The sequence below is a fragment of the Taudactylus pleione genome, unplaced genomic scaffold (assembly GCF_031769625.1).
Source record: "Taudactylus pleione unplaced genomic scaffold, aTauple2 ptg000703l, whole genome shotgun sequence".
Lineage (NCBI taxonomy): Eukaryota > Metazoa > Chordata > Amphibia > Anura > Myobatrachidae > Taudactylus > Taudactylus pleione.
In genome coordinates this window covers 5,921,492-5,937,111 of record NW_028285105.1, presented here as the reverse complement: position 1 = coordinate 5,937,111, position 15,620 = coordinate 5,921,492, and the positions used below count along the sequence as shown (strand labels likewise).

Below are 15,620 nucleotides of genomic sequence, written 5' to 3'. Positions count from 1 at the left end.
GTATCAGACACAGAGCACTGTAACAGATATCAGACACAGAGCACTGTAACAGAGCAGAGTATCAGGCACAGAGCATTCTAACAGAGCAGAGTATCAGGCACAGAGCATTCTAACAGAGCAGAGTATCAGGCACAGAGCATTCTAACAGAGCAGAGTATGAGGCACAGAGCACTGTAACAGAGCACAGTATCAGACACAGAGCACTGTAACAGATATCAGGCACAGAGCACTGTAACAGAGCAGAGTATCAGGCACAGAGCATTCTAACAGAGCAGAGTATCAGGCACAGAGCATTCTAACAGAGCAGAGTATCAGGCACAGAGCATTCTAACAGAGCAGAGTATCAGGCACAGAGCATTCTAACAGTGCAGAGTATCAGGCACAGAGCACTGTAACAGAGCAGAGTATCAGGCACAGAGCATTCTAACAGAGCAGAGTATCAGGCACAGAGCATTCTAACAGAGCAGAGTATCAGGCACAGAGCATTCTAACAGAGCAGAGTATCAGGCACAGAGCATTCTAACAGAGCAGAGTATCAGGCACAGAGCATTCTAACAGAGCAGAGTATCAGGCACAGAGCATTCTAACAGAGCAGAGTATCAGGCACAGAGCATTCTAACAGAGCAGAGTATCAGGCACAGAGCATTCTAACAGAGCAGAGTATCAGGCACAGAGCATTCTAACAGAGCAGAGTATCAGGCACAGAGCATTCTAACAGAGCAGAGTATCAGGCACAGAGCATTCTAACAGAGCAGAGTATCAGGCACAGAGCATTCTAACAGAGCAGAGTATCAGGCACAGAGCATTCTAACAGAGCAGAGTATCGGGCACAGAGCACTGTAACAGTGCAGAGTATCAGGCACAGAGCAAAGTCTCAGGCAAAGAGCACTGTAACAGATATCAGGCACAGAGCACTGTAACAGTGCAGAGTAGAAATACAAGTTGGAAGCTGCTCAATCACTTCAGTAATATCACTCAGGTGCATGTAAGGGAGGGGTTAGTCTATACAAGAAACAACTAAAAGTATTCCCCCAGCACTCAGAATGAAATCAGCAATAAGATTTGAAAAACTACATGGTGGTAGATAATTCAGAGATCTCAGTTGCATATATTTGCAAAGATATGGCTAAGCCTCCGGGCCGCGTCACGGCGTCTCGGATACCGGAGGTCCCTATCACTTGGTCAGAATCTGGGGTGCAGAACCCCAAAAAAGCCGGCGATAGCCAGCCACCCCAGCGAAGCACACCAGTGGGAGACTAAAGTGTTAATATAGGATGAAAGGAAAAACTATGTGTTAATAAGTGAAGGTGTAATTAAAAAACTAAGAAAAAAAAAATACTAATAATATATATATATATATATATATACACATACATACATACATACATACATACACACACAAAATATATTGGAAAATGTAAAAGTGCTAAATAAAATGTTAATGTGTGCCTCACCAGAGCAGCCCAGCCACACCAACCCTAAGGGGCACCGCACCCCAAACTCATCCCCAAAACTGATAACTATATCCAATTTGGGTAATAATTGCCCAATATAAGGCCACATGATAATGGCACATACAAATATACCTGAATTGAGAGCTAGCTTACCTTGAGTGCTGAGTTCTGAGTGCTGGGGGAATACTTTTTGTTGTTTCTTGTATAGACTAACCCCTCCCTTACATGCACCTGAGTGATATTACTGAAGTGATTGAGCAGCTTCCAACTTGTATTTCTGTATTGAGAGGCATAGATGGGACCAGCGTTAGGAGGGCGTGCTGGTTCTTGTAGTGCCATTAGGAGGACTTAGGGGTGACTCCAAGGTAAGCTAGCTCTCAATTCAGGTATATTTGTATGTGCCATTATCATGTGGCCTTATATTGGGCAATTATTACCCAAATTGGATATAGTTATCAGTTTTGGGGATGAGTTTGGGGTGCGGTGCCCCTTGGGGTTGGTGTGGCTGGGCTGCTCTTGTGAGGCACACATTAACATTTTATTTAGCACTTTTACATTTTCCAATATATTTTGTGTATATATATATATTTTTTTTTTTTCTTAGTTTTTTAATTACACCTTCACTTATTAACACATAGGCCCTCATTCAGAGCCGCTCGCTAGCGGCAGTACGCTCGTTCCGAGCGATGGTTGCACATCTGCGCATGCGTACGGTTTTTAGTACGCATGCGCGAACCAGTCAGTGCGGCCAAAAATCGTTTGTACGCTATATAGCGAGTGCCTGCTATTTTGAGTGACAGAATGAGGCGTATGTGGGTGGTAACAGGGGAAGGTGCTTGAAAACGGGGGAGTGGAATTCGAACGCAGGCGTGCTTAAAGGTCAAAACGGGCGTTTTAAGGGAGTGCATAATTAATACAGCAGCGTCATTGACCACGTCACTTGTTTTTTTTTAACTCAGAACTGCTCGCAAAATAGCGGTTGAAAAAACCAACCACAAGAATAGCGAGCAGTTCATACGCTGTACGATGTGCTCGATTAATCTAATAAATAGCGGACATGACGTATGGTGCGAGCGGCCAGGGGGCGTTGTTATCAAATAAACGAGCGTATGTTTTGCTCGCTCGTTCAGACTTAGAGGTGTGAACAGACTGCAATTTGCGAACGGATCATTTGAATAGCCACCCCTTGTTTTTGAACAAACGAACGCAAATAGCGAGCGGCTCTGAATGAGGGCCATAGTTTTTCCTTTCATCCTATATTAACACTTTAGTCTCCCACTGGTGTGCTTCGCTGGGGTGGCTGGCTATCGCCGGCTTTTTTGGGGTTCTGCACCCCAGATTCTGACCAAGTGATAGGGACCTCCGGTATCCGAGACGCCGTGACGCGGCCCGGAGGCTTAGCCATATCTTTGCAAATATATGCAACTGAGATCTCTGAATTATCTACCACCATGTAGTTTTTCAAATCTTATTGCTGATTTCATTCTGAGTGCTGGGGGAATACTTTTTGTTGTTTCTTGAACAGTGCAGAGTATCAGGCACAGAGCACTGTAACAGTGCAGAGTATCAGGCATAGAACACTGTAACAGAGCAGACTATCAGGCACAGAGCACTGTATCAGTGCAGAGTATCAGGGACAGAGCACTGTAACAGAGCAGAGTCTCAGGCACAGAGCACTGTAACAGAGCAGAGTCTCAGGCACAGAGCACTGTAACAGAGCAGAGTCTCAGGCACAGAGCACTGTAACAGAGCAGAGTCTCAGGCACAGAGCACTGTAACAGAGCAGAGTATCGGGCACAGAGCACTATAACAGAGCAGAGTATCAGACACAGAGCACTGTAACAGAGTAGAGAATCAGGCACAGAGCACTGTAACATAGCAGAGTCTCAGGCACAGAGCACTGTAACAGAACAGAGCATCAGGCACAGACCACTGTAACAGAGCAGAGTATCAGGCACAGAGCAGAGAGCCGGACGCTCTGACCAGAGCGCTCGCTCTGAATCAGGGCCCTCCTACCTGAAAATGGAGCAGCCTCTTGGACGCTCGCATAGCTGTGGGTGACCACCCACAGCTTATGCGAGCATCCATGATGATGGTTGTGATGGTCAAGACCATCGCGACGATCGGGCTTCCGACGAGACCCTGCGGTAGGGTCTCGCTGCCGCAAGCCCAGGAGTGATTTTGGCTCTATCAGAGCCAAAATCACTCCCACTGACATCACTAGTTAGTGGGGCAGGACCCAGACGGTAGGCATTCCCATGGGAACGCCTCCGTCTGGTAACCACGCCCCCGGCACGCCCACTAAAGGGGGCGTGCTGTCTGTCACCATCGACAGTACGCCCCCTTTAGTGCGAGACCCATAACGACAGCTTGGGTCTCGCGCATGCGCACGACGGAGCTCCCTCTGTCATGCACATGCGCATTTGGTACCATCGACCCACTTGCAAGCGTCCTGCGCTCGCGAGCGGGTCTGAATGAGAGCACGGTAACAGAGCAGAGTCTCAGGCACAGAGCACTGTAACAGAGCAGAGCATCAGGCACAGACCACTGTTAACAGAGCAGAGTATCAGGCACAGAGCACTGTAACAGAGCAGAGTCTCAGACACAGAGCACTATAACAGAGCAGAATCTCAGGCACAGAGTACTGTAACAGAGCAGAGTCTCAGGCACAGAGCACTGTGACAGAACAGAGTCTCAGGCACAGAGCACTTTAACAGAGCAGAGTATCGGGCACAGAGCACTGTAACAGTGCAGAGTATCAGGCACAGAGCACTGTAACAGAGCAGTCTCAGGCACAGAGTGCTGTAACAGAGCAGAATATCAGGCATAGACCACTGTAACAGAGCAGAGTATCAGGCACAGAGCACTGTAACAGAGCACATATGTCTATCAAGACCCACTGTAAATTGTCTATCATAATAAAAACATTAAACATTTCTACATTCACTTTGAGGCATATATTAACTGTACAGTACTAATGTGTGGATTAACTGTGTTGCCCTCACAGCTTTTATTTATTTAATTACTTATCTGCAGAGCTGTACAATTTGGAACAAACACAGAAATAAAATAAAACCAGATATTAGCAAAGAGGTAATAAGGGGGTGTCGGTATATTATGTTGCCATTCATCATGTTGGCATTCAAAATGTTGACATAAGAACCTAAACATGGTTATGTTGACATGTTCATATTATCTACATTCAGCATGTCGACACTGAGGCTATGGTTGACATGGTCGGAATGTCAATGCTGTATGTTTAATGTCATTCTAAGCCTAACACTAAAGCTAACACTACATCAACATTTATTATGTCGACATTTTAACCCTATCGACATAACTGGATGGATGTTGATATATTGTCACTATTGACATTATGACAGCATCCTGTAATAAGGTCCTTTTGCACATCGTCTCAGTAGAATCAAATTGATTTATGATGACTAATTATTAAATATGAAAGTATTTAAATATGTTTCTGGAAGGACAAGTTAGACAATAAGCTGTTAATTGTTTAATATGAATTATAACAAACAAGGATTTCAACATCAAACATTTATTACACGTGTTTCAACTAGTTTCACATGTAGGTCAGGATCACTGAGCATCTTAGAAATATTAGAAAATGTTTTTGTTTGTTTTTTTCAAATAAATATTATTGTGTAAACCATCAAAAGTGTCAACTATACATAATTCAGTATGTAATATAAGTGTTACAATTGCATGGCTGCTGAATATCTCGTAACAGGAGAACAGTGGCGAAGCGTACATATTTATGAACCGAGGTGACCATCTATCAATGGCCATAATAAGCAGATTACAAAACAACGTATATAGTGAACTAATACAATAAATTAGCATAGGGAAACATTCGATATAAAAAAGAGCCAATTCAAAGAAAAAGACAAAGGGGAAGGAGGGGCGCGGGAGAACAAGACCCAACCTCCAAGAGTTATCCCAAATGGGAAGAAAAAGTCTATGTATACTCTATGTATACTCTATGTATACACTATGTATACACTATGTATACACTATGTATACACTATGTACTAAAGGGCAGATCTCAGAAAATGTTTTAGGTTACTTTATTAGAGCTTATCAGCCCCCCTCATCCTTGGACCTCATCTCCTCTACCCTTCCACCATGTATTCACCAGATCACCCTCAAACTTTTCCCCTCTTCCCCTTAGTATGTAAGTTCTCATAGGCAAAACCCTCTTCCCTCTTGTTCTACCCCTGACTATACATGTTACCAGTGCTCTGCTCACATGTCTCCTACTCCCCTTCAGTGACTCTGACATTGTTGTCTCACTCATATGTTGGCCACAGGATCATCAAGTGCTGAACTTCCCTCTGCAACTCACCACTACATACTCCCTCTCGCAATGATGAGTCAGGGTCATAGCAAAGCGATAATTCATCCTGTGCAGTCCCTGCCCCGTCACATGAGATGCCATGATGTCACAACAAGGGGGTGAGCTCGCAGGGACCAGGAAGAACCTGAGCATCTGGACTGTCCTTAGAACGTCAGCTCTGCATCTGCTCTACTGGTTGTTCCAGACACCCTGCAAGTAAAATATAGGTGCCAAGGGGGCAGTGACAGTGGCGCTCTCCAGACCCTGAGTCCTGGGCAGGACGTTACACACTATGAGGGCCGACCGGAACAGGGTGCATTTGTGCCCTGTCACAGCTCTGATAATGATAATAACCTACTCAATGTTTCACATGCATCATTAGGGGGCCTTACATTTTTGGAAATTTGCAAAGTGAGCAGACATTGGAGGGTATGTGTCTAGGGGAATAATTTATGTACTATGATTTTATAGAAGAGGTTACAAGTTATTTTTGTTAAATTTCAAAAAAGAGAAATTGAATTCAAAATAACTAAAAATTGTGGCTGTCTAACTGCAGTGATAGATATTGAAAGTATTTTCTAGGCTGTATTCTACGGATATACACTATGGGCCTGATTCAGACCCGCTCGCAAGCGCACAGCGCTCGCAAGCGGGTCGATGGTCCCCCACTGGCGCTCGCAAGCGGGTCGATGGTCCCCCACTGTGCATGCACACGCCGGAGGCTGCTCCTTTGCTACGGGTCTCGCTACAAGATGGGGCGGCTGTTGATATTGATTGACAGCTCGCCCCATTTTGTAGGCGGGGAGGGGGGTGGCTACACAAACGCAGGTGTTCCCTTAGGAATGCATGGCATTTGTGGGCAGCCCTACTGACATCACACGTGATGTCAGTAGTGGACTTCCTGCTCTATTAGAGCAGGGAGAATACTCGGGTTTGCGAGAGCTGAGACCCTACCACAGGGTCTCCTCGCAAGCCAGATGGTCGTGATAATCGCGACGGGCTCCAGGCCACTCGCAAAAGCTGTGGGTGGTCACCCACAGCTTAGCGAGCGGCCTGAAGAAAAAAAAACACGCCCATCAGTCCTGCGAGCTGCCTCCGATCTTTCAGTTCTCACTCATAGTACTGTGACACCAACTTATAAGATATAGGTCACCCTGTTTTGAACTTGCACATGATTGCTGCTGTGAGTATTTAGTTTATGACAGCATTTCCAGTGTAATTAATATGTTTAAAGATATAAGCATCATGTACTCATTTGTCTATGAATATGTATATATATGGGGAGGTTCTATATATATTCTAGATGGATTTTAATTACTATTGTGCTTAGCAATATTTTTCCTGCTGTTATGTTATTAGCAATAGAAGAAACAGATTATACAAAATGTACATCTTTATAATTCAATAGCAATGTTTTTTTCCACTGTTTATGGATAAGTGACTTATGCAAGGCAGTTAACCAATTTCTGTTAGATCAAGGAAGGTAGCTGTATAGAAAGAGGTTACCAGCTGCATAGACTTATATACACAATCCCTTGATAAAGTAGCTGAGTGACCAAATGCATTGGATATTGCTTTTCCATTTTGGGCTTCCATAACAGTAAGCATTGTCTATCCCACAGTGGAGTGCTTAGCAGTAGTGAATTATAGCAATCCCTATAGCAGTGGGAAGAAGGAGTGTCATGCTGGTTTTTCTAATATTGTTGTTTTAAGCCTGATTTATTGTACTCAGATGTTATGTTCTTTTACATTACTGTATATACTTTACATACATTAAATGGTCACATCATTTGGTTGTCGTACTAGCTTTAGTTCACAACCATAGTAGGGTTCATTAAAAGCAGAGCGTTTATTCACATACCTTGTTCATACAAGAGATAAGCGGGTCCGGTTCTAGGAGAACTGGACCCACCCGAACTTTCGTGTTCTGAGGCGAGATCAGAGTCTGGCTCGGGTTTTCCCGCATGACTCGGATCTGAAAATGGGGCAAAATGTCATACTCCTGCTGTTGGATTCTCACGGGTTTTGGATTCTATAAAGGTCCCGGTGATCAGCGCCATTTTCACTCTGGCTGTGGAGAGTGTACAGAGCAGACGTGCTCTGTTCTTCTAGGGTGCAGTCAGTGTTGTGTGTTGTCACCTTATCACTATTTGTTCAAGGGTGCAGTGTTGTCAGGCTGGGTCTGCAGTACATAAAGTGGGGGGTGGTGCTGTGTCACTCACTGTTGTCCTGTCAATCAAGGGGCAGGGGCTGCAGTACATAAAGGGCTGCTGCTGTGTGGTCCATAAAGGGACTTTGGCTGCAGTACATAAAGGGGTACTGCTGTGTTGTCTTGTCCATCAAGGGGCTAGGGCTGCAGTTAATAAAGGGGTGCTGTGTTGTCCAGGGGTTCTCTGTCAATCCAGGGATGCTCTTCCCCAGTAATAAAAATAAAAGTTAAAATTAAATTCTTATTTTTTCTAATTTTTTTGTGTCTGTGCATAGTTCGTAGTTAGTAACTACTAGTTACGCTATTATTGTTCAGTGAAACTGCCAGCCAGACCGCAGTTTATCATCAATGTATTTGTGACTCTGCAGGTGGTCCGTCCGCACTCTGCTGCTCCTCAGGGGTGCTTTGTTGTCCAGAAAGGGGTGCTGTGTTGTTCAACAAGGGGCTGCTACAAGGTTGGGAATTGCTTTTCTAGTGGAGTGGAATCTAGATGGGATTTGGTAGCGGGGACACATGACCTCAATTAACTGTCTAAAACCCACTGCATTATTGGCAGATATTGGCCGCACATCTAATACCAGCATAGATGTTATGGCGTCAGTGATCCGCTGTGCAACTGGGTAAATGCTGTCATACTTGCTCCACCTTGCAAAGGATTGTTTAACAGTCAATTGTTTTTTAAAGTACTATTAGTAGTCTTCCTGGTCCCCTTCTGGGATGAAAATCCACTCCCAGCAGCAGCAGCGGGCATAGCGCACAAGGATACTTCTGGGGCAAGGACTGATGTGAAAGATCTAAATATTTTTGTAAATGCCTCCACTCATCCCCTTCCTCATAAATTTGGTTCAGAATCAAAAAATTAAATTAAATTTACTACTAATCAAATCTTCCTTTCCCTGCCTTCAACTACATACATACTCCAACTCCCTCAGTCCTCTTTAATAATAAATATATTTGTTTCCTGATGTGCCATGGAGGACGTTGAACTGCCACAGCTGCTGCAATCTTTGACATGTGGTTGCTGAATGGCAAAAATATCCAGAAATGTTTCTGGCCACAGACAGCATCTCCTGCATGCCCCTTTAATTTAAAAAAATATGCTGAACCACCAAGTTGATTTTGTGGGCAAAACATGGGACATATTGTTCACCCATGCACTCCCCTCCTCCCCCATAAATTTGCTTCGGAATCAAAAACTTCAATTACATTTACTACCAATCAACCCTTCCTGTCCCTGCATTCAACTACATCCATACTTTATCTTCCTCAGGCCTCTTGATTAATGAAACCATATGTTTCCTTATGTGCCATGTTGGAACTTGAACTGCCACGTGTTTGTGTTGCTCACTTGTGCCGCTTAGCTTAGTCAGCCAGCTAGCTTGCAAATTTTGGGACTAAACCAGATGAAAACAATATTGTGAGCTGTGAGGTGGTCAAAATTGACTGGAAACGAGTGGAAATTACCGTTAATGAGGTTAATAATACTGTACGAACAAAAAAAAGCCCAAATTATGTGATTTTAGCAGTTTTTAACTTTTTAGCAATTTTTATAAAAAAAAATACAGATCCAAAAACCAAAACACGCAAGGGCGGTTTTGGCAAAACCAAATCTAGATCCAAAACACAAAGGAGATGCTGGTCCAAAACCAAAACACGGGGTCGGAGCACATCCCTAGTTCTTACTGAACAGAATGTGTCAGATTTTTTGACAGACCATCATGCAAGAGTGAGAATGGATTATCTTGTTCTATTATTACCTTATGTTTTTTTGTATGAGGGATTGTCCTGCTGTAAAGAGGGTAAGATCAAAACAGTACTGTCTGGGACATCTGGATTGCAACACAATTATAGTTTATTCATGGGTGGACCATGGACAACATAAAGCTGATTTTGGAAAATTAAGACAAACAAGGGGTTTAAAGACTAGGGGGGTGATTTATTTCAATTCGATGTTGAGTAGCCCCAGGAGGGAGCACCCAAAGCTATTTAATTCAACGCAATGTTTGGTCGGGCTAAAGGATTTCCTCTTGCACCCTCCTGGGATGCTAGGAGAAATCTGACAAAAGTGTCTCAGGACCTCATTCAGAGTCGGTCGAAGCGGCCGCACAGTCGTACGGAAAAAGGGGCCGGATATGCAAATGATTCCCTCGCAAGTTGCGTCCCTAAGTTTGGATCGGTAGTTGGCCGACCAAGGGGAGGAAGCGGTTGGAAGACAAAAAAATACGCCCCCTTCTCGTACGCATTGCACGTCATCTTCGGCATATAAGGATTAATCGAGACCATCGGGAACCATCGGAACAGGTCGTAGAGTTTAAGGTTGACCATACCCTCTCTTAAGCTCTACGATCATGTCAGTGTAAAAACCACCCAGGTCACATGTGCCATGACGCTACTTTGTTAATTATGCACTCCCATAATCCGTATGCACTCCCATAAAACGCCGTTCGCATAATCAGGCACGCCTGCGTTTGGATCTCCACTCCCCCGTTTTCAAGCAACTTCCCCTGTTACCACCCACAAACGCCTCCATCTGTCACTCAAACTACCGACCTGGCTGTGTTCAAGGAGAGAGAAATTTCTGATCGTAGCGGCTAGTTTGCGCACGCGCATTGCGAACTTTACGCATGCGCAGTATAGCGAAAATCAGTTGACGTACGACCATGCGGCCGCAACGACCGACTCTGAATGAGGTCCTCAGTGCAGTGCTAACATCCGCGCGGTTGGCACTTTAGTCGGAGAATGCCGGTTCTCGCGACTAAACACCCGGGTTAAGTCGTGAGAACTGGAATTCTCTGACTTAACAGCGCGCTGAATTGAATAGCTCCAGGAGCTCTCTCCCGGGGCTATTTAACATCGCATTGAATTGAATCGCAGCCTATTATTGCTTCATTTATCTACTGCATGAATACCCAATACCATGATGAACGTATACATAGAATCCAATCCATGGGGTAAATTTACTAAAGTAAGAGTTTTCAGAGGTGGAGATGTTACCCATAGCAACCAATTAGATTCTACTTTACATTTAACTAGCACCTTCTAGAAGATAATAGCTAGAATCTGATTGGTTGCTATGGGCAACAGCTCCACTTCTAAAAACTCTCACTTTTGTAAATTTACCCCTTAAAGTCACTACACAAACTATGTGGGTTTTTTTTTTTAGTAACTTCTACTTATCAGTAGAGATGAGCAGTTCGGTTTTGGCTAAGATTTTCTCGCAAAGTTCAGATTGAGGCAAAACGTCATCTTTCATAGACATCTGTGTTGAGATGTCAGTGAAAGATGACGTTTTGCCTCATTTGACATCTCTTCTTATCAGTACTATGGCTTTATGCTGTACTTGAAGATTCTTTGACATACTGTTAGCTTTCCAGAAACCAGACATCATCATTATTACATCTATTTTGTACTGTTTTTTTTTTATTTTCCCCCATTTCCTTTCCACAAGTTGACAAATTCCATATGAAGGAATAACCTGATTTAAGCGCTGGATGCTCGTTTGCTTAAACAGTAAGCTTGCAATCCTTTCATGTAATTAGTAATTTCAACACTGAAATTGAATTAAGCTCTAAAAGTATATATCTATATAATAAGCAGGAAAGTATGTCTGTCTATCCGTCTTTTTGGCCCTTATGTACAGTCAGAGTTTTGGACCTAGCTCCACCAAATTTGGCAATGTGGTGTAGTTTGACCAGGATTAGGTTTTCATTAGCGCCACACACTGTCACATAATCACTAAAAATGGGGATACTCTTAAATTATACAGGTTCCAGGGCTAACTCCAGTAGAAATTAGCAGTCTGCCAAAAGCCTGTGAGAATGCTACAAAATAATAATTTTACCCTTAGTCTGAGAAAACTTGATGACTCAGACAGGTTTATATTAAATCCAGAGCCTCTGTGTTTGTATGAAAAAAATAAACCCTTTTGCTGCATTCCAGGGAGGGGGCTGGTGTGAGCCCCTCAACCCAGCACAAATCCGGGGGGGCGCAATCAGTGCGATCACTCCCCCCCACAATCAGAGGAGACTGCAGCAGCAACAAGCAGTCTCCCATTGCAGCCCAGCACACAGCAGTATGTGCTGGGCTGCAGACAGGTAAGGGGGGGTGGCATCAGGCCTGGGTCCCCACCAGGCCCCTCCGATAAGCCTGAATCCAGGGAATTAGTACCCGCTCCCCCCTCTTTCAGCACCCCTAGGCGTAACTAGAACTTTGTGGGTTATTTAGCAAGATCTTAAAAGAGCCCCCCCAGAGGTTAATAAAACATACATATGCCCCCACACAGAACCCATTCATGTTATGCCACACAGACCCCATTCAGATTATGCCACACAGTAGTAATCCTTATATACATTATACCACGCAGTAGTAGTGCCCCTTATATATTATGCCACACTATAATTCCCCTTACACTACACAGTAATGCCCCATACACATTATACCACAAAGTAATGCCCTTTACATATTATGCCACATAGTAGTAGTGCCCCATAGAACACATTATTCCACACAATAGTAGTATCCCTTACAAATTATATCCCCCCAGCAACTCATCTACCCATGTCCCTCCAGCAGCCTCTTGTCTCTCCCTGTGTGCCATCAGCAGCCAGCAGGTGTGGATTTGAGCACCGTGCTCGATCCTAGGTTTAAAGCCTACTTGGTGTCTCTCTTTCCAACAGACACAAGCCTGCAGAGGTGCAAAGACCTGCTGGTGAAAACACTGTCAGCTGAAGCGGAATGTGACACGTTAACAGCTCCTTCTTCATTTTGTCCCACAACTGGGGCTGCCAGGAACAACTTAGATATCCTATGCAACCCGCTGGTGGTGATGCAGGGCAGGCAGGACCAAGTTTGGACATCTGGTCTGAACTGAAGGACCTGCCAACAATTTCTGACATGTTTACTGTCACTGCATATGATACTGTCACCATTGACAGAATGGTGGAGGATTACATCGGTGACAGCTTCCAAGTAGGCATGTCAGACAGTCCGTACCTGTACTGGCAGGACAAAGAGGCAATTTGAAGGCCCCTGTACAAACTGGCTCTATTTTACCTAAGTTGCCCCCTCTCCAGTGTGTACTCCGAAAGAGTTTTTAGTGCAGCCGGAAACCTTGTCAGCAAAAGGTGTAGGAGGTTGATTCCACAAAATGTGGAGAAGATGATGTTCATCAAAATGAATTATCAATTCTTCCAGGGAGACCAGCCTCCAGAAAGTACAGAGGGACCGGTGGTGGTGGATTCCAGCGGGGACTCTGAGAGGATGAGGATGTACACAACACTGAAGAGGGTGAGGAATTGGTGGATGAGGAGGATGAGGACAACATCTTGGCTCCGTAGAGCCAGTTTACGCAGTGACAGATTAATTGCCAGCTTGCTTTGTGGGGACCCAAACGAACCAAACATTTCAGCCACAGTCGTGTGGCAGACCCTGCTGCTGAAATGAATGGTTTCTTAAAGTGTGCATGTCCTGTTCAGGGCCGTAGCTAGGGCAGTGCGGCCGGTGCCATCGCACAGGGCACCACAGGTCAGGGGGCGCTGTTTTGGCCTGTCAAATTTCTGTTTATTACATTCTTGCTTGTAGCTTCCTCTTATTTCATCCCCAGCATCTCCTGGCCTCTCCTATCTCTTCCGTGAACCTTCCCCATGAAGCCATGGCCCTTTTTTGGGTGCATTATGTCCCTTTGAAAAATGAGGGGGGCGCCAATACTCTTTCTGGCACAGGGCACCAAAAAGTCTGGTTACTGCTCTAGTCCTGTTTATACAACATAAGGGTGGGTGGGAGGGCCCAAGGACAATTCCATCTTGCACATCTTTTTTTTCTTTGCATTTTGTACTGTTTCTGGCCTAGTTTTTCAAACTGCCATACTGTCTGCCACTGCATTGTCACTCCTAGATGGGCCACATGTTTGTGCCGCCCACTTGTGTTGCTTAGCATAGTCATCCAGCTACCTTGGTGCAACCTTTTGGCCTAAAAACAATATTGTGAGGTATGAGGTGTTCAGAATAGACTGGAAATGAGTGGAAATTAATATTATTGAGGTTAATAATAGCATAGGGGAAAAAAAACACAAATTCTGTGATTTTAGCTGTTTCTATGCTTTTTCCCCAAAAAATACAGACCCAAAACACGGAAGGGTGGTTTTGGCAAAACCAATCCAGATCCAAAACACGAAGAAAGATCCAGATCCAAAACCAAAACACAAAACGTGGCCGATGCACACCCCTAAGTTAAAGTTGTATATATTTAAAACCTGTGGTCCAGCAACAAAAGTATATAACAATATGATTGTCAACTGTGTCAAATTTCTAGAAACAAATCTTTAAATCTTGGGACTTGAACCTTGACCAAACTGAAAAGTACAATTACTCATTATATATTCTCACCTTATCTTTTAATATCATGTGATATAATATAGTTATTGCAGAGGAATATTTAATATACAAACAAAATATAACTATGTTCAACATATCATGCTGGGTTATAAGCGCAATTACTACAAAATGCTACATACAGCATATTAGACTTCTGGATCTGAGGTAAAGTGGTTCCTTTAAAATATTTTGAAATGTGGGCATATAGAGTATGTAGTATCTATATGTATGTTGAGTACCCAAATAAATATTTAGTATTAAAATAATATGTCAATAGAAAACATAACACACTAAAGTGAGAGTTTTCAGAAGTGGAGTTGTTGCCCATAGCAACCAATCAGATTCTAGCTATTATCTTTTAGAAGGTGCTAGTTAAATGTTAAGTAGAATCTGATTGGTTGCTATGGGCAACATCTCCACTTCTGAAAACTCTGAGTTTAGTAAATATAGCCTATTGTGTTAATTTGCTGCTGCAAACATCACCCTATTGCAAAATTAAACATTTACTGAAAGGTCTGGGCTAGGCAAAGATACAATGTCAATTATAATGATCTGATATCTTCTACCTGTCATCATTTACAGCGAGCAATGAAAGAGAAGTATAAAATGTACCTGGGAGAACTTAGCTGAATGCTCCTTCTTTGTAGACCAACTTGATTTTGTAGTTGTGAATAGCTGATTGGTACAGGAAAATTCCTTAACAATTCTGAGCCAAAGGGTTTGGACAATCCTTAAACACACAAACAAAAAATAAAAATGTGATATGCACAAAACGTGATATGCACAAAACTTGTCTGACAAGTCCTGAATGGCTGGTAACTGTGTCAGTATAAGATAGTGTATAAGGCAGAAGGTTCAGGTGTTTAAATAGGCATATCACAGCTACTTCCTCAACTAAACTGGTTTAAGCAGAAACCATTTGCCAGGATAGTCTAGAATATATGGTAATGAGTTACGTGTATCCAATGAACTTGCTCAGTATCTATTTTGTTAACAGGTAATGTGAATTATTTTTATTAGATTTGAATACTTGCATCGCTCTGAAGAGTTTAGTCGTTTACTGTGTTCATCCTACATATATATATATATATATATATATATATATATATATATATATATATATATATATATATATTAGGGATGAGCGGGTTTGGATTTACAACATTACAAGTTCTGATTTTTCGGATGTATTTTATTGGCTGAAAGTGAAAGTTAGATTTAGGATTGTTTAG

The 15,620-nt window shown here is 43.3% G+C and overlaps 1 protein-coding gene across 3 annotated transcripts in view; it reads right to left on the bottom strand.

Moving 5' to 3' along the window:
* LOC148477668 (transmembrane protease serine 11G-like) overlaps positions 1 to 15,040 on the bottom strand; it is an 80,403-nt gene extending 65,363 nt beyond the window's left edge. The window contains exon 1 of one of the 3 annotated variants that reach the window (XM_088456404.1): positions 15,001 to 15,040. Coding sequence is in view for 1 of the 3 variants with exons in the window: in XM_088456401.1 (XP_088312527.1) it covers positions 7,670 to 7,678 (9 nt within the window). In the remaining 2 variants the exon portion in view is untranslated. Of the gene's footprint in view, positions 1 to 1,607; positions 1,675 to 7,669; positions 7,748 to 15,000 lie in introns of those variants that run through there. The other 2 variants (XM_088456401.1, XM_088456402.1) reach the window with 2 other exon arrangements.
* Positions 15,041 to 15,620: the final 580 nt, after the last annotated feature.